The sequence below is a fragment of the Dermacentor variabilis genome, chromosome 4 (genome assembly GCF_050947875.1).
Source record: "Dermacentor variabilis isolate Ectoservices chromosome 4, ASM5094787v1, whole genome shotgun sequence".
In the NCBI taxonomy this organism is placed as follows: Eukaryota; Metazoa; Arthropoda; class Arachnida; order Ixodida; family Ixodidae; genus Dermacentor; species Dermacentor variabilis.
The window spans coordinates 69,173,926-69,198,849 of record NC_134571.1 but is presented as its reverse complement, the minus strand read 5'-3'; the positions used below and the strand labels follow the sequence as shown (position 1 = coordinate 69,198,849).

At 45.5% G+C, this 24,924-nt stretch overlaps 1 protein-coding gene across 5 annotated transcripts in view; it reads right to left on the bottom strand.

Moving 5' to 3' along the window:
• The window catches only part of LOC142579324 (sialin-like), an 83,897-nt gene that overhangs the window by 14,677 nt on the left and 44,296 nt on the right, over positions 1-24,924 (bottom strand). For 4 of the 5 annotated variants that reach the window (XM_075689389.1, XM_075689390.1, XM_075689392.1 and 1 more), the window contains exons 3-7: positions 15,980-16,188; positions 15,225-15,461; positions 7,243-7,426; positions 870-1,000; positions 538-687 (exon numbers count right to left, since the gene is read on the bottom strand). In XM_075689389.1, the coding sequence (XP_075545504.1) occupies positions 538-687; positions 870-1,000; positions 7,243-7,426; positions 15,225-15,461; positions 15,980-16,188 (911 nt within the window). The remainder of the gene's footprint in view (positions 1-537; positions 688-869; positions 1,001-7,242; positions 7,427-15,224; positions 15,462-15,979; positions 16,189-24,924) is intronic. The other variant, XM_075689393.1, reaches the window with a different exon arrangement.

The following is a 24,924-nucleotide window of genomic DNA, read 5'->3' as shown; positions in this document are numbered from 1 at the left end:
AGTGGGGGACTCCGGAAATTTCGACCACCTGGGGATTTTAACATGTACCTAAATCTAAGTACACGGGTGTTTTCGCATTTCGCCCCCATAGAAATGTGGCCGCCGTGGCCGGGATTCGATCCCGCGACCTCGGGCTTTGCAGCCCAACACCATAACCACTGAGCAACCACGGCGGGTTCAACTGCACTTTTCCCGTTAATGCAACGCGCGCGTTTCCGTCAGGCGTGTTCAATATTGTTCCAGGAACTGCTAGCCTGCTACAATGTACCGCTGCACTTCAGGTTGCTAGGAAATTATAAGGGCTGCTGCGCTCAGAAAAAAAAAAAACAACCTTTGTTTATAATAGCATAACCAAAAAGCTTTTGCGCAGTTAGGGATCGAAATAACTGGAAACAGGGAACACCACGAAAAGTGCTGTATTTACTTCCGTGCAAGATAAAGCCCTTATGAAAGGAGACAAATTACTGTTCTCTTCATTATTACAACATTCTTTAAAGAGATGACTGGGCAGCGACACTTTATTTATGGTTTACCCACCTTTTTGATGTCGTAGAGAAGGATTGTAGACAAATACGAGGGAATGATGGTAAGGAATGTGTAGTATATCCAATTTGATCCAAAGTGCGCCAGAGAGAGAGCCCACAGTCCCTTCGACATGGCGATGGGCTTCCATGGTATCTTCAGGTTCTGGAAGCCAGACAAATCCGTTTACGTTCGCACAGCGGAAGTGGACCTTCATGATGCATTGCTTATCTCTTACATTCACCGAAACTGGAAGGAGTTAAACCTAGCCATCTTTCCGCGCGTCACATGACTAAAAAGTGCAGGTCAACAGATTACCCCAATTTTGTTAAGAGGTTTAACTGTACCTTTTGTACTTTTTCTTCACCTTGGTTGATCAAAATGTAGTCATATTCCTCTTGAGTGATTCGAGGATGGTCTTCGGGGCTATCATAGACTAGGAACATCCAAAATACGAACCATACGCAGCCTAGAAAGCCTGAAAATTGAAAGCACACAAAATACACGTTACCTTCATTTATTACATTAATGTAATAAATCTAGCCCGTTGCGTAACCGCAAAAAAGAAGCACAGTGAACAATGGCATGCGCAGGACTGCAGGCTGTATGGCTGTATCTAACGCGACTAGAGAACACAGTCAGTAGAAGAAAGCGACGAGCGCGAGCGCTACCTTGAACTGCCGCCGCAGTGTGGTGCGTCATTCACCAAATTTTCGCCTGTCTTTAATGCTTTCTGTGTTTTTGCAATAGCCTAACAGAGAAGGCTGGTTGCCCATAAACTGCGTGCTTGCTCGGCAATAATTTGCGTGTGTAAACAGCTGTTTACACCCGCAAATGATCATAAGATGATGATGATAATGATCATCATCATCATCATCGGAAGCCCAGGCCCGTATCGGCCAGAAAGGGCGATACTTTGTTCTGATTAAAACTATTGTGATTCTTTTGTTGCTACAAAAGCAAGCTTTCTCTTTGCGAAAGAAAAAAAAATCATATCGCAAACCGGTCTTTCTACGGTGTGAATGTTACAGCATATTTGACCGCTCTCGATACGATTATATTAATGAAATCGCGCCGCTTTACCGCGTTCTTTATTTATTGCTCCGCTTTGAAGATTGCTTTACGGTGACAGCACTGTAAAAATGTTTACGCCCTTTAGGATGTTTTCTTTTTTTTTTTTGGGCGCACTGGTAACACCCTTACCGTTAGGGCCTTACAAGAATTGATAGAGGACGACAACGGAGCTCTAACAAGACGTGTGATCAGAAAAGACTTATTTGAAAACTATGTAATCATTCTAACAGCCTTCAGCGCACAGAAATATCCGACAGTGAAATTATCATGTGCGACAAGAAAAGATCCTTAAGGGTGTAACCATTCTTACTGCATGCTGTAGATATAGCTGGCCTCCACTCCAACAACATTCACAATGTTATTCATGGGCCGTAAATTTATACACAAGTGTTGTTTCGTCGTAGGGTCAGCAGGGCTTTAGTATAGCAGTACACTTCCCACCTTTTATTTCCCTGCCCATCACGCCCGTTTGAACATGCAGCGGATCTGGTACCTAATATAAGCTTAAGCCCCCTTTCTTTCTTTTTTTTGGGGGGGGGGGGGCGGCAAGGAACTCTTTACAAGAGCCATCTTATAGCGATGGCAGTTAGGACTCTGAAGGGGCGCTCGCACCGCCGCACTCGTGCTGTCACGGTCATCCTCATCATCATCATCAGCCTGGTTACGCCCACTGCAGGGCAAAGGCCTCTCCCATACTTCTCCAACAACCCCGGTCATGTACTAATTGTGGCCATGCCACAATTATCACGGTATCGATGCGCAAGCGTGGCTCGCTCGCGGATGGAAAAGGGGGGGGGGGGGGCATACAGAGACGCGGAATGCGCTTAGCTGAAAAAAGCGTCGCAGCCATGTTACCCTCACCACGTAGGATACGAGACTAGGCTGGCTCGTGTTCCAGTTTGTTCCGCGCTCTGTAACAAACGATTGCTTCGCCCATGCAATCGACACACGCATGGGCGCTCCTGCATACTTAGCATCTGTGCGCTCACCGCACCGTGGTGCCATACACTCGCCTCGGCGGAAAGTACGTCAAGCTATATCTAGCGCTGCCAAGTGCCAACAGGTTTATCGCAGTTTTCACGTCGCTCTCATCTCGTACACCATCCAGGTGCGACGTAGTAACGTCGTTGCCACATCCCTCACGCACTAGCCTAGTGATACGGCGACCAAATGCCATGGTGCTGTTCTTGATGCGCCGCAGCGGCTGTCTCACTTGCCTCATCGTACCATGTCGCCTCCGCATATTGTCATACAACACAGCGCGACTACTTAGAGCGCGATGTCGAGCTTCGTTATGGCTGTCAATGCTTCACCTTCGGGCGAAACTCCCTTTTTCTTTCTTTTTTTACAAGTGGGTACAATCCTTCTGGTTTACAACATAAGGTGTACACACCAGCTCTAAATGAAATGCGTTGAGAAAAGCTTTTAACCGAGGTTTTGCTTCCGTCCGCCTTTTCATGTTAGCTGACACATGCTTAGTGGGGAAAATTTTTTCGCAGTGTTTTATTATCACGTACTGCTTGCAGTTTTATTGTAATGTCTTAGAATACACCACCTATGCAATGACAGTGTTAAGGCACGTATAGACTATGTTCCTGCGGCGGACGCGGGCCAATAAATTTAGCCCTTGCGGTGCTCTAGTATAGCTTCCTTTAGTGCTGTAGTACAACTCCGGCCCTATCGAGCTCTTCCATATTGTTTTGTTATCACGAATATTTTCAAAGTATCTCGCTTATTTCAACTGCTGACCAGTTAACGCACTTGTCAGCTTTAAACCCTAGCGCTTCTGCAAGGTGGAGGTTGCCTATAGTTATGGCTGGGCGAGCATCTTAGTTGTTATGACGTTACAATGTACCAGGTCATCTCCAGAATCTGGCTGCAACAGGCACGTGCCTCATTCTGAGAGAATATTTCCTCCGTTACGTTCTTGTTCTCAGGCAGTCAGCAGCAGCCTGAAATAGCAAAACACTGCTCTTAGTGTTATCATAAAAATTTTCTCTGCTCATTTCTTTATTAACACGCAGCTGACAAAGTTAATCTCCAATAGTCTGTCAAAGGACAAGCGCTCATGATCGCCAGTCGGCTAATATAGTCTCTGCAGGCGTACGGTTTTCTAAGTCAATTACTCACAAAGGACCTTGACCGTGAGAAGGAAGCTTAGAGAAGAATAAATATGGGTTGGAATGCACACAGTAGGCATTGCCGAACTCTGACAGGGAGCTTACCGCTGCCGTTGAAAAGTGTACAATCATTGCATTCTAGTGGTGCTAACATATTGGACAGAAACTTGGAGGTTAGCAAACAAGCTCGAGAACAAGAACTACGCAAAGAGTGATGGAACGAAAAATGTTATGCGTAAGGTTAAGAGATGAGAAGAGAGCGGTGTGGATCAGAGAGCGAACTGGTATTGGGGGGGCCAATATTCTAGTGGACATTAAAATGCATATGGCGGATAACCGGTGGACCCTTAGAGTTACAGAATGGGTGCCAAGGGAGAGGAAAAGCAGTCGAGGACGGCAGAAAATTACGTGGGGTGATGAAACTTGGAAATTTGCAGCCGCAAGTTGGAATCGGCTAGCGCAAGACAGGGGTAATTGGAGATCGCTGGGAGAGGCCCTCGTCCGTCCAGTTGACATAAATAATGATGATGATGATGATGATGATGATGATGATGATGAAATACTTTCCTGATTTCTTTCTTGCGGTATTTGTAAATTTCCATTGATTTTTTTTTAAATCCTTAGCATTCAATTTGCCGTGTTTATTTCTCTCACTTTTTTTTTATGACTCCGGCTTGTCTATTTGAGAGAGATGGAGAGAGATAAATGTATTTACAGAAAGGCAGAGAGGTTGGCCTGAGCTATAACTTGCTCTCGCCTGCTACTCTACACTGGGGAAAAATGACGGGGAGGAAAATAGCAGATGAATGGTGATAATGATATGAGGAGGTCCGTATATACAAGTTAACAGCGTTGTGGCATGTCCAGCGTTTCTCTATATACAATGGCTGGGGAAAGGCTATTGTGGCACTTGTTAGCTGGGCTGCGCTGTTTGCATTAGGCCAAGGACCTAAAAAATAAGTTCGTGTGATAGTGGCCTCTTATCGACGTTTGCAATGGTAGAGACCAGTTTCCGTCGTTCTTGCGCGCAAGCGCGAGAAACGTAAATGATATGATCAATTGTTTCTGGTAGCCGACAGTATTAACAATTTAGGCTAGTATCACTGCAACCTGTAGAATGCCTATAACGCTAGGTCAATGCGACACCAAGGCGAATCTGGTGCACCGCGCTTGTTTGGTTTTTTTTTCAGCTTGTGAGGCACATGAAAGTTCATTTCTGGGTCCCATTTATGCACTTGCTTCTGTCGTCAATCTGGTTGGGTAGAGTGCTCCAACGCATGGTTGTGTATTACGCAACGAAGTAGGGCATTTGTGTCCGTTAGTGAGAAGAGAATGCGTATCTCAGAAGCATTATCTACCGCAGTCTTCGCTTAAGCGTCTGCCTGTACGTTCCCTATCACATGAAAGTGTGAAGGTATCCACCGAAAGGCGATATTATGGCCATTTCTATTTGCGTGGTCGAGATGCTCTGTAATTTCTATAGCCATTGAATAATACGGCACACGTCTGAGGACACAGTAAATGGTTTGAAGAGCTGGCTTGGAATCGTAGAATATTGTTCATGTACTAGGAGACACCTCGGAAAGAAATCGAAGTGCCTCCCAAATAGCAACAAGTTCTGCTGCAGTTGACGTTGGTTTACGGTCTAGTTTAAACCGCCGTGCTTGTCTATTTGAACTTTCGATTATCCTATACTTAGTTGCCAACTTTCTTGATCTTTTCCTCAATTCTGTGTCCACGCTTTTGATGTACACATATCTGCGCGCTTTAGTCGTTTAGTTTTTTTTTCATCCATCTTTCTGTGTCTTTATTGCTCATCGCATCTCTTCGTCGTAGAGAGGTCCAACCTTTGTCAGCCTGCCAAGTCTCATTTTTGCTTTTACGGTGGTTCTCCAATGCCAACCGACCTTTGGCTGACTTCCAATCCCGTGATGATCTCCGATTTTAAGCATTTGCTAACGTTAGCGATGGCACCATTACACCTTTCCGAATTTCTTACACCACGTCATATTTATTGTTGCCCCAAAGGGCTCTATGTTTTATTACAGCTGCATTTCGCTTCCCCTTCATCCTCAGGTTATCTTGGTGGATGCTTGAGTAGGCCTTTCCTTCGCTTATGCATAAAACCAGCTATTTATATTACTTGACTATGGGTATGACTTACTGCTGAATTGATACGAAGTAATTACTCGTCTTTTCCTTAAAAATTCATAATTCCTAATTTTGCTGCGCTAAAATTAAGACCTATATATGCCGCTTCATTGCCACACGTGTTCGAAAGTTTCTGTAATTTCCTGCATTGTCCGCTATTAGCACTATGCCGCCCGCATACATCATCCCAGGGGCCAACCATTGCACCATCTGGCAGTTACGTGTATAACATAAGAACCCAATTCACTGTTTCCAGTCTACTGGAAAATGGAAACATTTCTCAACCTAACTGATTTCTGCCGAACTGATTTCCTTGACCAGGCTCCACTAACAAATATAGACACAGATGAACTGTGCCCCTTTCTCTCACTTATCATAGCTCTGATATTTCCACTTATCTTCACACTTCATCGTCTTCATCATCATATGTTCGCTGCAGGACGAAGACTTCTCCAAGTAACATTCCATTACGCCCTTCTTGAGTCTATCGTCTTTATTTATTTATTTATTTATTTATTTATTTATTTATTTATTTATTTATTTAAAGACACCTTACAGGCCCCTAGAGGCATTGCGTAAGAGGGGAGAGTACACTAAAAGGTTTTACAATAATTAGAATACATATGTGAATACACATACAAGAAATACAGTGTAAGAAATACGCTAACATGCAGTAATGTACTGTTAAAAATTGTGTAAAAGACAAACCGAACGCTTTAGAACGCGGGAGATCAGTGAACAAGAATGTTTCACAAAGTAAAATATAACCAATAGAATTACAGAGCAAGCGGGACAATATTTGGCTATAATAAAACAGTATTTAAGGGGTAGTAGCACAATAATAACAGGAAACTCAAGAAAAAATAACACCTCAATTATTCGTATGTTCGTCATGTAAGTTAATCGTCTGCCGCCTTCACCTGCGTTTCTCATTCCTTGGCACCCATCCGGTTATTTTAATACACTATCAGTTATCTGCTCTTCGCACTGATCGATGCGACCAAGCCTACTTGTTTCTCAACTAAAATATCACATACACAAACACACACGATTTGCTCCCATCCATGCCACCGTTTTCCCGTCCCTTAATGTCGCATATAATGTATACCAATTAAATTGCTCATTGCGCTCTCCTTAGGTTATTTTTTTTTCGTCATCTTTTTTATCACATCTACACCACCTCGAAAGAAAAATAAAACCGGTTTCATTGATACAGAAGGATTAAGAGAGAACTGCGGCAGTTTTCACGTTCTGCATTCCCGAATGAGCGTTCACTAATTTGATGGTTGTTGCTTGCTGTCTCGCAGTGATTTCGTAATGGGCAAGGATGGTTTCAATGTGAGCGTAACGTGCGCCGAAGCACGTGCAACGTTACCGAAGACGTAGAATACAGCTGGCCAGCCGCCGAGAAACGACGACGCCGCAAGGAACCCCGAGAAGGTGAGCGCGGCCATGGCACCCACGTGGGCTCCGGCGTGAACCAGGGCAGTGGCAGTGGAGCGCTCGAACTTGGGAGACCATTGCGCCAGCATCGAGTGCATTGCTGGGTACGTAACGCCCTGGAGAAACAAAGCGAAATTTGGTTGGCAGAGGTAATGGACGGACCTAAATGAAGAAGTTAGTTAAATAAAGAAAAAAGCCCCCTGTTGACAAAACAAAACAAGTCACAGTATGCGCAAGGGTCGACGTACATTACACTTCTTTCTTTTTGATCCCGCTTGTTGCAATAGATGACGTACTCAAATTGAAGCTTGTGAAGTGCTTGTACAGTGCTCAGTGAGAGACAAGGAATAATGGCTACGCGTAAACAAAGCGGAAAGCACTTTCTAGTAATTAGAATCTATGGGAAGAAAGGAGCCGGATATTCGCATGAATAGCAGGGTGATTGGCTCAGCGTGTTAGGCACTGGCATGCCGCTCATCGCTGAGGAAACACCCATGTCGAGCACCAGCGTGAAAGAGACGTGAAGGTTACGATATGTGAGATTATCAATGGCGATGCCTGTACGACTGTTATATAACCTTGCAAGATGTTAGAGCAGGCCTTACATGTGCATCGCGTGCAACGAAGGCGCTTTTAGTGTCTTTCCTGGTAACTGGCCCCGACAAGACATTGCAATCACCTGCTGCTGTACGTACTTGCGCAGGTCGTGTACCACGCACGAGTGGCGACTCATTTCATTCATTACTCTTGTTGTTTGAGCTGCATGCTAAACGTTTATGACCAGTCAAACGCCACCAGCAGTCATTAAAGAATACCTCTCTTTATTTTCATCACGGACCCAATGGTTACAACAACCCTGTATGTAGTTCTTGAACGACAAAGGAGCGTATTGGGTATTACAATATGTTATCCCACAAAATACGGTGACATAATAGCAAATGGAAGGTCAGAGTTAACGACTTGTAAAACGTGCGCTCAAAAGGGGCGCAGTCAATAAAAGCTAAACCGAACTCGTGAAATAAATGTTTTCGGTAACAATGTTACGCACATGAACGAAAAATTAATTCTAGCCACTCCGCAACGCTATGCGTCAAAAACATACCTTAGCGCAAGACACAGGCTACAGCGCGCACCCGCCTATAGTTGCAGCTGCAACAGATAGAATTCTGGCGATTTGTTTACCAAGCAACACACGAGTATACATTGCTTAATATGATCCCTTTCACGAAGTCCTGCAATTAAATACGTACTGTCACATTTTAAAATTTACCCATTTCAACATGATGGCCGGGGATGCATTGCAGAAGAGTTGACATCCGGGCCACTTGCAGTAGCGGATGCAGCAGCAAGTGAAAAGACAAATAGAGGTCAATGCACGAGCGGAAGTCCTCAGGCCTGCTTTGTTACAGCAATCGAGAACGCAGCAGAGAACGGCTGGCTGAAATACTACCTATGCGGCTTGCTGAAGTTCATGCTGACATAAAGAGCCGATACTGGATATTTGTGGCAGACAGTGGCCGTATCGAGGTCACACTGAGGAAAGTGTACTACGCGAAACCGGATATGTGCCGGCTGTTTCACGACAGTTCTATATTTGAAAGAGAAAAAAAAAGAAATAAGAAAGAAGGCTGTTTTCATGAGAGTGGCACGTGAAGCCGCAGCCGCTTTGTTAGAATTATGGATCTTCGAATTACATGGTTGAGAGGCAGCTTTTTACGAAGTCGCTGACATATTCCACGCGGGACACCCGAGAAGTTTGTGCACCTTTTCGAACGGTAGCTGCTGCATTATTTCGAGTTTCTGAAGCTTCTGTCTCCTCCTTTCTGAAGAGTAGGCGGGCGCTATGCCCCTCTCGGTGGCCGTTGCCAGCCTGCTCCTCGCTTTCCCCTTCATGCCATGTGTAGATATGTTTTCAAACAAATAATAATAATAATAATAATAATAATAATAAAAATAATAATAATAATAATAATAATAATAATAATAATAAGCTCATGCACAAGGATCCACACAAAAAAAAACCGGGGCGGCGACTCTCATGTTTTGCACCGGTATGCCAGCGTTTGCACCTATTTTTCTTAGGCTTCAAGGAATTAATTCTACCAACAGCTTCTTTGTTAATATTACCGCCTAGAATCTGACGTCTACATTGTTTACTTTTCAACTTGGCTGAAATCAATGCAGTCAAACCAGCCCGTACCAAAGAGCAAGCCTACTGTATATAATGTGTGTGTATTTGTGTGTGTGTATCTATCATGGTTTTCCTGTATACGTGTCGCTTTCTTCCGTAGTATATATATAAGTCGTCAGCAGTGGCTCTGAGAACCGCAAGTTCCGATCTCGTTAACGCTGAGAAGTTAGCGAACTTGAATCTAATCGACGCCGATATCGATGATATGACCACCACACCGGACGAGCTGTTTGCAGTAACCGAGCCATCTCTATATACATGCAAGCAATCAGAGTATGTATGATTCTCTATAGCAGTAAGCGTATATGAAATGCCGGTATGTCTGTGTGTGCGTGCGTACATGATGCTTTCAGCGCAAATGCTCATTAGTTTACATAACACCATGCGATTTCATTACAAGACTAAATGCATAATTAGGTAATTTAACCCAACAATGAATGATTTCGTGAACATAACAAGGAATGCCACAATATTTTAAATCGATGAATTGCTGTACCAATAAGAGGACCTGGCCACAAGCCTCTCGGGAGCATACAGACGCTACTGTGGCTGTACGAAAAGAAAATTCGATACAGGCTACGAGAAATATTTATATAAAACTGGGCCTGGAACATAATAACGCCTTCGACTACCGCCTACCGTTACTGCTATTGCCGCTGTTCAGTGTACCCACCACGTGTTCTTGCTTGTCCGTGCTGCCAATTACACATATGAAGGCGCCGCTTGGTAGGCTAGTTGACGAGAGCAGTAATGACATGCGAAATACGCTATATTTAGAAAAAAATAAAGAAAGAAGCCGCGGTTTCACCCCAAAGGTGAAGCATCGATTGCGATAGCAAATTAGTGGACAGCTATACTAAGTAAGGATAGTAGTTTTATCGGCCGTGCAAACTTGCAAGATATACATGCTAACTAAATTAACAAGAATGGTGTCGCGCGCGTTCAAGCGAAAATGAACACGTCTCACTCGATGACCACGGAAACTCGCTGTCAAAACGCTGCGAGAAAGTGCGGCTGCAGCAGCGAGCGAATTCACCTCCGAGCTGCGTTTTGCATCAACACGAGCTAAGCCGCGAAAACACAGCGCACGGCAGACCCTCCTATCCCCGTCGCAGGTGGCTTTCAAGAAGTAGCGACTCAGGCGAGCGCGGGCAGGCGCCCGGGCCACCCGGAGTAGCACGCGTCCGCGTCAACTCCCTACCCTCACCCGGAGCGTTGCGCGCGACGGAAGACGACGCGCTCTCTCCCCGCTTTCCTGACTTGCGTGCACCATACTGAGCCCTGAAGGCAGGCTCGCCCTCGCACGCGTTGACCCGCACATGAAGCAAACGGCGCGCGGCGACGACTTTAGCGCCCTTGGACTTTATAGGGAACATCATGGCGACAGCAGGAATGCACCTCGAGTGTCCATATAATTGCTTTCGAAACAAAAAGTGACGAGCGAGGTAAAACCTTGGATGTACTGCCCTCGACGTGTGCACATCTGCTCGTGAACATTCCTACCTACCCATGTGTCCGCGCATGCGTGGTTGTACGTGCGTGTGCACCTGCCGTGCCAAAGTCATGCATGCAATGAGGAAAGTTCCCTGCAGAGCAAGGATAACGGAAACAGAGAGTACCCGTATGAAGCGTCATGCAATGTGCAGGCGGCGCCAAATAGTAACACAATAACGTCGGCGCGCAGCCTCGAGTGCACTATGAGACGATAGCGGTTGTGAGGTGGAAAACCGCTCCCCAATGAGTTATTTCGCCCCACGCGTGCGAGGCTGGGTGGGCTGCGACTTACATGCTTCTGTCTGAGACCAACTATAGGGTGTCCCACATAACCTGAGCCAAGAATTTAAAAAATGAAAGGCGCGTTGGAAGCGAATAGAACCGAACGCAAGCTATTCGCAATAGCGTATAGTAACTCAAACAATTTTTTTTTGTTTTCTCCATAACTCACTAATTATTTAAGTTGATTTACCCAACTTTTTAATTATTGGCTGAGGACCGCAAGTGTGATACGCACATTTTAACAGCACCTTCAGAAACCACCGATCGAGTTGTTTCCTTTACGCTACGTCTCACGTAGTCCTTTTTTCCGCGTTGCAAAGAAGGCCCGCGAACTATGAAAAAAGCCACGTGACGGAGCGTTTGCGCAGTGGTATTGTGCTGCTTTCAAGCGCGCGTTCTGTGATCAAGGTCGGCTGCATCGTGACTGGCGACGAGGAAGCGGCAGGGCGCTCTTTATCTCATCGGCAGTGCTCAGCAAGCAGCCTGCATTTTCTCCGTCACCCGACGGGAGCCAACCTTGTTACCGAACGCACGCTTGAGAGCAGCACGATACCACTTCGCAAGCACTCCGTCACGTTTTTTCTTTTTTTTCATATTTCGCGGGCTTTCTTTGCAACCCAGAAAAAAGGACTACGTGAGACGTATTGTAAAGCTAACAACTCGATCGGTGGTTTTTGAAGGTGTTCTACAAATCTGAGTATCATACTTGGGGTACTCAGCCAATAATTAAAGAGTTGGGTAATTACACTTAATTAATTAGTTATGGGGAAAACAAAAATTGTCCCAGTTACTATAGGCTGTTGCCAATAGTATGCGGTCGGTTCAATGCGCTTCCGACGCGCCTTTAAATTGTAAATATTGGCTCAAGTTATGTGGGACACCCTGTATACCTACATACAAAGTATTCTGGCTAACATGTACGAAATTAAATGAATAAAGAGTTGCCATCTAAGCGGATAAAATTAAAAGGTCGAAACCAGATACTGTAAGCCGCCACTTAAAGAAAAAGATGACGAGCATTTTTTGCGTTCTCCTGAGTTAATGAAATGATAATGATTAATTCGCTTTTAGCGATTCTGCTTACGGCCAATGCGTTAATACGAGCTTTCTTTTTTTACGCTTGGAAATATGAGTTTCATTTGACGAAACCGACGTATCTTTTGCGTATGTCTTTTTTGCTCGTTTAAAATGAAAATTAGAGGACGCTTAAGCTTAGTCTTCAAGAGTGGAACGCGATAGCGTTATCGCACCCCGTTCACACCGCCCACTCATTCGCTGGGCTTGCTCTTGAGTCACACAAAGACATAATGATCTACGCGAGCCAAACGTCGTGATCGGCACGGACAATCGGGCCGCGACGCGCCGTGAAGGTGGACGCGATCATGGGGCTGACGCCTCGATGGGATCGTCCTCTATCTTGCTGAGGAGCACCACGCAGACGCATGACTCCTCGCCAGCAGCCCGGCACACATCGCAGGGGACGCTTTCTCACCAGACGCTACTGCGCAGCGATCACGTCAGAGGCGTCCCGCATCGCACGCTGCACCTAGGAATCACGCTGTGAGCGGAAAGAGGAGCCGCGTCGCCTAAACACGAGGGTTCGAGTGACGCATGCTGGTAGAAAACTTATTAAACGAAATATTGAGGCATCCTCGCACCGGTCCCCGCACGGCCCCAATGCGCTCAAATGAGACGAAGGGGAGAAGCGGGTGAGTGGCGCCCCACCTGTCGGGTCAGCGCCGTACATTGCGAGGAGGGGGTATTCTGTGTTTGCCGCAAGATGGCTATGCGTGTGTACCAAGCGCACAATAAATGTAGCGGAAACGTACTTCGCTACTCGTTTAACTGCGACTTCTGTAATTTACATTCTCATAATTATCGATATACACCGCAGTATAACTTACTACGGCACGTTTTTAAGGCAACACCGCATTCACTAGAGGCGCTTTTGTCCCATTTGAACCATCGATCTCATGGCTGAGTGGCAGCGTCTCCGTCTCACACTCCGGAGACCTTGGTTCGATTCCCACTCAGCCCATCTTGCAAGTTGCTTGCAAGTTGCCGCCGACGACACCAGCTTTTCTGCTATACGAGCTCCTTAACGCTGTCGCTTTAATATGGCGCGACATCTTAATGAGCCTACACGGCATCCCTCTTGCGTTGCAGCAATGTACTGTCGAACGGGACGCGGACGTGTTCTGCCGATTTATTGGGCCGTTGTCGCCCTTAAAGATTGAGTACACGGTGGCTTTATTTGTGGTGACTACAACATTCATGGCTCTGTTTGCGTTTGCTTGACGCGGAAAATTGATAGCTTGCGCAGTGGTTCTTGATCACTTGGCTTTCGCGGTTTGCTTATGACAGTCACAAAGCATAGCGCGCTCAAACTAGGCCTGAGTCTAGGAGCTATAGCACGAATTTAGCGGCCACGCCCACATAAAAATTGGCGGCTGTTCAACGAATTAACGAGAATATGCTGAGATTGGCTTCGTCGCCAGTAACGCAACTAGACGCTTTGTTCCAGCCTTGTGCTGAGCACCAAGATGTGCCATGCGTGTCTGCGGGTGTACGTACTGTCTGTGTGATTGCAGTAGATACCGTCACTTTCACCCAATTGTTGGACGTCACGCGATTATCCAGGCGAATATCGCCAGCTTTTCATTTAAGAGACACTAAAAGTAAACACTGGATCATTTAAGAAGGATAAAGTAATCTTGATGAACTTTAATTTTGCAGATATCGCGGTATTAGGTAGAATATTAGAAGAAAGAAATTACAGTCACAGTGACAGTTTTGAATTTCGCGCTAAAACTCCACGGCCGGTACATCAGCGTGACGTGATGGATTGCAACCTATTTCTTTTCTTTTTTCGCATTTCGGACGTTGTGGTTCAGTAAACGTTCTTGAAACTGCCTAAGTTCACTCCATGATTATTTTAAAATACAATGTTGTCCATTTTTACCAATAAATATTTAACTAGGCTCGAGCAGACGGCGTCAGAATCCGTGGCGTCATGGCGCACTGGTGCGGGAACTTCAAGGCTCCGTCATCACTCGTTTTTCGTTTTTGCGTCTTTCCTGGCTTGCCGAGCGTCTTCTCCCGGTAAGAGTGGCGTTTTTGGTATGGCGGAAGGGTACCTTGCTAAGCTCAAATAATTTTTTTCTCTTTTCTGGTACCTTTAAAATCAACATCTCTGTTTCCCATATAGCATGCCACGGAAGAGGAAACTGCTGCTTTAAATGACGGATATACGTACAAACTCAGCAGGCGAAGTGAAGGCTGGGGCGGGGAGTAAGTTTACTTTCACATGTACTATTTAGGCTCATCGCTTACGCTGCTTCTCGCAAGGCCTCCTAGGTAAAACAAATCGGCGACACCGCACTAATGGTCTGACCGCCCATTGACTCAAAGTCATGGGAGCAGCGCCACGCTGATGACGTTCGCGCTTCCTTAACCGCTCGTTCCGAAATGGAAGCCTGAGACCACTGGCGTGACGCCGCTGTTCCGAGCCCCCGGGCCTTTGGTCATTTATGGGACTTTGCTGTGCAAAAGGGTGCGACGTTGGGCTAGTTGGTTCATCTTAAAAGGCGCGTAAAAAGCGCGCTAAAGAAAAGCTAAGACAGGGACAAGAAATACAGCCCTCGAGCGTTCGATTTGCGGTGGTTTCCTTGTCCGCTTTCTCGTTCCTTGCGCTGTTCCCGCACCTTCTAAGAGTCGTTCCTTCTTGTCCCAAAGAAATGATCACCGCACTCCAAGCAACCTTGCAAAAGTCAGCGTCGCCGAGCGCCAGCTCTATCTCTCCGGGGGCAAGTCTCGAGACGAGCACGTCGTCATTGCAGCCCATGGTGACAGCACGCAGCCGCGGCCGTCTCTATACTAGCTCCGAATCAAGTCCGAATAGGGAAAAAGCAAATTCGATGACGCTGCATGAACGGACGGCCACTCACTTCTCCGAGTCCCTGGAGAACGCGGATGGCAATCAGGGCGCCGTAGTGGGCTCTCGACGCGACGGGGATGGCGAGCGTGAGCACCGCGGTGAAGAACACGCCCAGCCCGAACATCCACCTGGCGCCCAGCACCTCGGCGATGCGGCCACCGGGCAGTTGCGTGATCACGTAGCCATAGAAGAAGGAACCGAGGATGATGCCCTGCGTGTAGCTGTCCCACTCGAACTCGCCCGCCTCCTGCGAGACAAACGATGCCCTCAGTCGGAGACAGAAGCTCCATCAAGTGTCGACTGCGAAATTCACCGGGGGAGAAAATTTGCAGATTTGATAGCTGTCCTGTACTCGGCTAATGCTTCAGTGCACATTGTATGCTAATTCAGTTATTACGGTACAGCCACTTCTCATATGTTATGCCAACATATCAAGCAGAAAACTCGTTCTGAAGATTAAGAATTGCTCGCAGCACCGATCTATATGTATTACATACGAGTTTCGAATGCATGATAGTCAAAGAAATGTTGACCGTGAGAAAAAGTGCAATAATGCAGATAAAATGCATTAAAGCCCACGATTTCACAGGCCTAGTGGCGTTGAATTTATTTTGCAGCACGAGTCCTCAGCTCGTATTCGAGACAAAATAACATATATATATATATATATATATATATATATATATATATATATATATATATATATATATATATATACACACACACATAGAAATCGCTGTCCTTCCAAAGGTCCCAGAAACTTACCGGCTTCTGGTCTTCCGTCTTGTTAGAGTACGCATCCGTCGCGTTAGCATAACTGTAGCTGCATTCCGAATGGTTGTGATACTTGTCTCCCGAATCGACACTTTTCACCATGGCCACGAGAGCGACGCTGAGGTTGACACGTAAGGAATACACGTTCAGCAGACCTAGAAATCCCATAAGAACGAAGACGTGTCGGCATGGAATGAAATCTGGAAAGACGTAGAAAAAATAAAGTGGCACAGTTAGAATAGTGCAGTCGTCTGATAGTATCAAATATGAAACTTTGAAAAAAAAATAAACTGGATTGCAATTTTGAATACTTAATTGTTTGAACAGAAAATTAAATTAGCAATGAAAGTAATTAGGAAGAAGGGAGAACTGCAGGGAAAAAAGGGCATATTGTTCACAACACGCAATGAAAAGAAAGTCCTGAGACACATATCAATAAAGCGAAGGAACTAAACAAGTAATGCACGCAGGAAGCAGGCTTCATTTAAGTAAGCTTACTGATATGTATAACTAAAGCCACCGAGACAATGTGGAAACCTATGCGCCGAATTCCTAACTCTTGCGTGTATCCGGAGAACTAAATTTCCTGGTGTTTAAAACTTCGTGGGCTTCTCCAGAGAAATGGAAAAAAATAACGAAAAAATGCACGCTGCATAAGTTAACATAATTCACCTGCAGGCGCTCATAAAGTGAGTCGCGCTTATACTTGAAGAGAGAGAGAGAGAGACAGACGAAAGGCGAAAGATCCGATTAGCTGCCCTACGCTGGGGAGAGAGTGGAGGGGGAGGTAAAGTGATAACAAAGTAGAGATAAAGAAAGAAAGCAGCATAGACATACAATCACAGTCGGTCACTGTCGCCGCATACTGTCATCGCACAGGACCGTAGCACTTGCAGCACTATAAACATCTGTTCAGGCTACAGCCACGTGACCAATTCTGTTGCCTTTAAAAATTGCAACGGTGCCCTCGTCGCCCTCCGCGGCGATGGCTTGTGATGGCGGCATTTTAAAATAAGTTCCTCTGTTAGAGGTCTTCGGTGAAAGCGCGCTATCGCGATTGCGAGCGGTCGCCTCTGTACATTGTAGCGAGGGCAGTCACAGAGAAGGTGCTCAAGGGTCTCCTCGTTACCACAGTCATCACACGAGGCGTCGTCGGCCCATCTGATTCGGAAAGCAGAAGACTTGGTGAAGGCCACCCCTAGCCATATTCGACAAAGCAGGGTAGCTTCGCAACAGGAGAGTCCAGCTGGAATGCAAAGGCGTAGAGAGGAGCCTAGGTTGTGCAGCCGGTTGTTTTGAAAACCTCCTGCGTTCCACAAGGAGAACGGGCTATCACGACTGAGCATTCAATGTTTTCTAGCGGCATCTGTCCTTGGTAATGGTATCGGCTCCTGTTCATCGCATTGAAGAGCCGACTATATTACTTCAAAGTATGTAAAGAAAGATGTGTCAGGCTGGCTTCGTAATTGCTCCCTGTGTAATATGGAAAACTGCTATATCACACCACATTCTTTTCATAAAAATAGCGCTTGTAAAGGTTGCTGGTAGGTCATAGCATAAAAAAAGAAAGAAAAGGAACGAGATAGAGAGATGGAGATGAAGGAGGGAAGGCAGGAGGGTTAACCAGTAACAGATTGAACGTACATGCTAGAATCTTGGTGAAGTGAAGCTTTAGTCAAGCGGTGCTCATTAACTTAAATAAAAATAGCGGCGATGCGTACACTTGTGCTTACTTTCATCCTACGCAGCGTGCAACCTCATAAAATGTTTGCTTTTAACAATAGCAAAGGTAACAACTTGAATCTTGCGCAAATTTTTATGTTTAGGCACTGTGTTTCCCACAAGCTATTTCGAAATGAAAACACTATACATCAGGCGTAACACACAGTGTAATGCGTCTACGCAGCGATGTCACGATGACATAGGTGACGTAGATTATGCTTGTCGATCCTTGTGACGACAGACGTGCGCACTAAGAAGTACGACACCTATCTCGCTACACATTGTACTCGGTCACATTCTCTAAATACGAAGTAAACACTTATGCTTGTGTCAGCACATTCACAGGGCTGTTCTCCCCTCACCTCGGCTTTTATGTCCCCCCTTCCCTTATGCCGGCGCAGAGTAGCAAACTGAGAGCAATCCCGGTTACACTCCTTTTTTTTTTCTTTGTCTCACATAAACAACCGAAAATGAAAATGGTGGGAACACTGTTGCAAGGCAAACGGTAGCCATACTTTCAATTACGCTGTTTATCATTGACTGCAAGGAAGTCTGCTCATTTAGTTCTTTCTGTCGCAGATTTCGCTTCGATTGAGACGTCGACTTTCGCAGCGAGTTTGCCGGAGTTGAAAGACTTTCGAGTGAAACGTCGGCACTTTACTTACTTGCGCAAGCGTTTACACTTGAACAATAGCGAAGAATGGCACCTTAATTGTTCAAAATTACCATCTATAAATCCACTCCAATGATGCAGAGGCCATTGAATCCGCCAGAAGCTTGGCGGTTATATTTTGGCCGTCGGCGCCTTCGTTTGAATGGGAGCTGAACTGAACGTTGAAAAGCCCCAGTCGATCCAGATTGGCCCGGCATCTTCTACTATAATTCCCCGTTCTTCAGAGTCCACGTGCCGTTCCTGCGGCACGGTAGTCGAGGTAATCTCACTTCTTTCGTTACCTTAGCCTCGTTCACGTTCATCCCACGTGTGTAGACGTTTTTCATCGGGCGAGGGGGAAAGGTCTAGCAACCAGAGCGCGGCGAGCATTTCCTCCTTTCTGGCTTGTGCTGGCCTGACGCGGTGCTGCTAGAAATGTGCTGTTATCGCGTGGTACAGAAAAATTTGGGGATGCTTTAGGCTTGTGCTGCGAAATATAGTTGCGGGGGTGTCAGCATATATGCAAGGCAGTCGAGTAAGCATTGTGTAATTTTTGGGCGCAGCAATAACTACAGCAAGCGAAAGTTCTTGGCTGCGCAAGCATGCGACGTGCGTCACCAGCCGCGGTGAATGTGTTGTGAACTATTTTGCCTACATCGGTTTACACATGACGAAGAGCAGCGGTGTGTAAGAATCGCCAACCTAATTTAAATGTCTTCTCACAATATCACCACTTGGCGCGGGGACCAAGACATAAGAGTGCTCGTGCGCGCTCAACCCAGTGCGACCCCGGAACATATAAGCCCCAATCGTTGGAATATTTGCGTCAGCCACCAGTAACGCTCTTACGCATTTCAAGTCTACTTTGCTATGTCTACGTTGGGCCTCCAGTATGAGACTGATGGCGCCGGTCAACACAGAGATCACTGCGATTGGTAAACCAACATCACACATAAGCTTTGTGCTTCAGCTCGACTTCTTTGTCCTGCAAAGGGGTGATATCCAGCAGAAATCGCATGAACATCATGCAGCAGCTATTTCTGAGGACGCAATTACCGGATAACGGGTTTGTGCGTTCGAGAACGGGCCAAGCACGACGGTAAAAAAAGTCTTCCCTTCCTTGCGGTTTGTACGGTATACTGTTATTACTTACAAAAACTATTTCATTCGTAGGCACGAACCGCGCTGACTAATGAGGAAACAGCCCAGTGCATGTAAAAGGAAGTTTAAATGTTCTTCAAAGTAAACAGCAGAACTTAGTACGTTGCAGAACGGCACCCACGCTGTTACGATCGTCCCGTATGTTTCTTAGCTGCTCAGTGGTTCTAAACCACAGCCAAGACGAACTTCATGGCGATTGTTTCAGTAAGGGTACATCCGTGAAACTGATGTTTATAGACACAGTACTGATCTCCGAGGGTCAACGAAGGTTCAAGCGCGCACGCATGCATCATGATGGGTTCTACTCGTCCACCTCACCCGCAGCAGAAACTCCTGTCACGTCGAGTTAAATCACTTAAGTACGTCTCGCAGAATCGTTTCCAATGTAGAATGTATCACGTCGCCCTAAGTAGACCCTGCCAGCACGAAAACGATCACCAGTAACTACTGTGTTTTGCAGTGTAAGTACTCATGTGCTGTGTTTTGGCATGCAAAATATTTGACTTTATATGTGCACACGAGTACTGGTCTTACGCACAGAGCTATGAGATTCATATACTGTTGGACTATATTGTGTTTATAGATCCGGTATGCTACTGAGTGCCATATTTCCTGACATTATTAACTCTCTTTGCGGATGTTTGTTTTCTTTTGCTAAGTGAAAAGGAGTAACCTGTGCCGCCACAAAGGCGCCCCCGTCGACCATTAATCATTTCAATAATTAAAGGAAAAAAAAACTGCTGCCGAGCGTACGTCTGGCAGACAACAGCAACACATTCGCTCAAGTCAGCACGGCAGCGAAATAAGCCTCTTCATAGATGGCGCCACTGCCTGCACAATATAGCAGCGCCCTTGAAAAAAAAAAAAAAAAGAAGAGGTCATGGCATTGTGGTGATAAGATTATTCGGTAGATCACTCTGTTGACTTTCTCGGTAGAGATTGAAAGGCGCAGCTCCTTCCCAGTGTCTCTCGTTTACAGCGCGCTTTTCTGTGTGAATGCCACGGTTTGGGGGTTGCGCGCCGACGCCACGTGGCCTAGGAATGCTCTTCGGAAGAACGGATCGCGCCGCCTCCCCCTAAGCTGAGGTCAAGGTGGCGGGTTCGATTCCGGCCGTGACGGCCGCATCCAGATGGGGACGTAAGGCAAAAAAAAATTATAAATTAAATGAGACTAAACGCTCGTGTAATTAGGTTTGGATGCAATTCAGGGTAGTTAAAATTAATTCGTAACTAAGGCGTGCTTTATGAGTGGATTGTGGTTTTCGAATGTAAAACTACATGTCCCTTTTTCTTTAAGTTGATCAGTTGCCTTCGCTCACAGCAATAGCAAAACCAGCTTGGACAAGACTATCAGATTGTGGAAAGTTGCTTTAGATAAAATGAAACACGTGCCATATTCTGGAATTTATAAATATCTGCGATGAAAAAAGCTGCGCAAACACTGATAAGCCGACGCTGGCAAAAGCGTTCTTTGCAGGCATACCAGAGAGCATCATCATCATCATCATCATCATCAGCCTGGTTACGCCCACTGCAGGGCCAAGGCCTCTCAAAGGTCATGTACTAATTGTGGCCATGTCGACCCTGCAAACTCCTTAATCTCATCTGCCTACCTAACTCTCTGCCGCCCCCTGCTGCGCTTCCCTTCCCTTGGAATCCAGTCCGTAACCCTTAATGACCAGAGAGTATAGGTAGCGCTTAAATGCACGACAGCAGATTGAACAGCGTAATGCTCAAAAAAGGCAATTAAGGTGCGGGTACGACGACTGCGTATACGTCTCTGGAAGCCATTTTATTTATAGCTCGAATATTATTTTTTTTTTGCCTGAAAAAGAAATTATATCTGACAATCATAGCAGCAACTCGGAAAGGGCGTTAACTTCGTGGCAGCCGTCGAAGAAGGCGTGGCACAAGATGAGAAGTCAGGCTTTCCATTTTCGAGATGTTCCCAGCGTAAACTCGTTAACCGGCCGACGGCGCCGCTCCACTCGCGACGGCCTCGTTTCCAATGCACGACTGTTTGATGGTAAACGAAGTTTTTTTTTTCTATCTAGTGTTCGTCCGTGAACTTGGCGAAGCATAAGGGACTGGCTGCGATCCCCACCGAGTTTCAATCTATAAATACGCGGCGTAGTGCGAAGATAACTTTTTTTTTCTGATCGGGTAAGGCTATTGGGCATGGCAAAGCGCTACCCGCGGTTTTTGTATTAACCCGCCTTTGTAACTCAAACAAGGAAAATTGCCAGACTGCTCGAGGAAAATACTCGAGGCATGCCCTGCAGCCACTGGTTCTTCCTCACAAGTACGCGAAGTAAACTCGGGAAGAATCCGCGCGTTTTATTTATCTAGGGAAAAAAAATGAAGTGCGAGTACACGTATTCAAAACGTGCGTTCTCGTTTCACGTTCACGCTTATACCGAGGTGAACGGACCTGCGCCAGATTTCCCGCTATATTATCGCTGTATATGTAGACACAGATCAACTATCTGCCTTATCATAATTTCCTTTTGTTCTCACCTGTTTTTTTTTTTTTTTTTGTCAAGTACAACACTAACGCCTCAGCATCAACATGGCTGCAATAGCACGAGGTTGGATTAACAAATTACACTGACTATACGATGACTATGTTCGGAAATATTGGCATATACCAGTGCAAAATGAAAGAAGGTTAGATCTTTATATGCCTGACTACATGCTTCCGCAATTCACCAGTTTCCAGCGAGAGTGCAAACGCTTCGGGAAGAGCAAGATCAACCTAATTGCTTTTACCGAGAGTGTTAACGCCTTCGATAGAATATACATTCTAAAACCGAAAAACGAGCCCTATCCTTGCGCAGCATTGCGAGACAGCAACGTATCTTTTAGCTATTCTAGTATTTATTAGTTTGCAAGCACGTAACCAGCTTAAACTAAAGAGCGCTGGCGTGGTATCTAAGGTATCCTACAGCGTGTCCCCACGAGATGGAACATTGACATTTTTGAACACGATGAGTATTTTTTCAACAATAGCACGTTTAGCTCGCAAAGAAATCCACAAGCTCTCACAAAACAATTTAAAAATATAGAATGACGGAGGGGTGGGGCGTGGAGGCTCTTTTAAATACTTCGTATTGATTTTTTTTCGCCAATCTACACATTTACAGGTTACAGATATTTCTCGTGCGTTACACTGACCCAGTCGAAGGCTCTTTAAATGTGTGCGTGTCACATTTTTTCTTATTACATTTCCATACATACGCACGAACACTTGGGCATATGCGCACATGACGCCTTGAACTCAGGGGAGGAGAAGGAGGAAAATGAGTGTTGCTTGTTAAAAAGCAGCTGGCAAATGTTGCTTGATAAGTTGCTCTCGGGCGGATTATGACGTCGGTGTAGCTGTCTGACGTTAGGGCATGTTCCGAATGCACTGGGAACAGTGAGTTTGCCCTTCTGTACATTCCCGCCCCGTATGGTATAGTGCTGCTCTCAATACACGGAGATGCACCTGCTTTGTAATTTGATCACCTTAACATATAAATCTGGTGCTTTTTTCATACAGAAGGCCTTACTGTTGTAATTATAGAAGCCACGCAACACCCAAAAAATCCTGTTTGGTACATTTCTAGAAGCACATTTCTAAATTTCTTCAAACACCTTGTAAAGCACGTTAAAAGGCGTATCAAAGTTACCCTGATAGACGGCTTAATAACGTGTTAACTCTCATGATAAAATACAAGTATATTTCTCCGTAGTTTAGAGAGCGGCGCCGTAACGTCACGAATACGAAATCTCAATGTTATTGAAAGGAAATATCAATGCTATTTACTCTAGCTTTGTTCGCCAAAAGCTTCTTTGGAGGTGTCGAATAGTAATGGCATAGAAATGGCATTCAGGTGACCAGAATAATGCCGGCGAACTATATTACATACGTGTCCTAACGCGTGCCGTCTAATACTTGAGGAAGGAAATGTTTTTTTTTTCTATATCGGTGGTAACACCCCCCCCCCCCCCCCCAAATGCAAATTAAATCGAAATAAAATCGCGGTGTTCAACGTTCCGAAACAACACACGGGGCTATAAGGGACACCTTATATAGGGGGTGCTCTCGAGTAATTTCGATCACCCGTGACTATCACTTAAGCCTTAGCCTATGCACACGAACATTTGTCTTTCTTTTCTTTTTTTCTTTAGTTCCGCCCCAGCACGAAGACGGCCACGCAGGTCTGGAATCGCGCGCGTGCACAAATGAAACCTATAACGCCCCCAATAGGACAGAATGGCAGGCATAGTAACTCTACGTGTGGTCACAATGTGTTCGCTATCCAATGTCGCGCTCGCCGGCCTCGTGTGAAGATGCAACACGTGTTTTCGTTAGCTAATGGAAAAACACAGGCAGGATATCTATAGTCAGGACGACAAAATAGAAGTAGTCTGCTTGAGGAAAGAAATGCATTAGTCTTCTGATATCACCATCGATGTGAGAGACAGCCTTCTTTGTATGCGCGAACGAATGCCAACTTTACTTGAAATCCATTAGCAGTAGTCCTTTTCTCGCTCCGTTCGCCTCCAATTACATGCTAACGATAACAGGTGCAGGAAGCAATAATTTCTCCCAACTGAAGGGAGAAATTATTGCTTGAATCAAAGCCGAAGCAGTAATATTTTATTTCGCTGTTGGAATGCATGCTAACTCAGACAGAAAATGGGTGGAATATGACAATTAGAACTGCACGAACAGGCATTCGCATTATGTGAATACGCGCACAAACTCAAAGATATTATTTAGTAAGCTCCACAGAGGTGTGCGAATAGTAATTTTTGGTACCAAATCGAACACGTATCGAATAGCATCGGATAGATTCGAATCGATTCGAACAGTTTTCGAATAATGATCATCGACTATCACTATTCGTATAGAACGATGGTCGCGTCTAGTATTCATAACGCTAGCAAGTTGTTGTAAATACAGTGCACGTTACGAAGCGTTCTTTATTAAAAGCACAAATGGAGCATTAAGAACAAATAAACATCTTGTTCGCATACGTAGGACTATTCAGGGTGTGCGAAAAACCGCTGTATTTCCGGTCGAGTCACCCTGTGTTGAAATTTATCGTACTTCTGCTCGAATTTTACGTTAAATTCCGCAGAGTTGCTGCTTTGAAATATTCGAAAACTATTCCAATATATTCGTATTTACCAATAGCGACTGTTCCATTTGTTATTCGTCCGAGGCCGGGGGATAAAACCTCGGCTGCGACGACCTGATTTCGATGAGGGTGAAATGCAAAAACGCCTGTATACCGTGCATTAGGGGCACCTTAGAAAACCTCAGGTGGTAAACAATAATACGGGGTCACCCACTATGGCGTGCCTCATTATCATATCATGGTTCTCACGCGCAAAACTCCGGAATTCAACT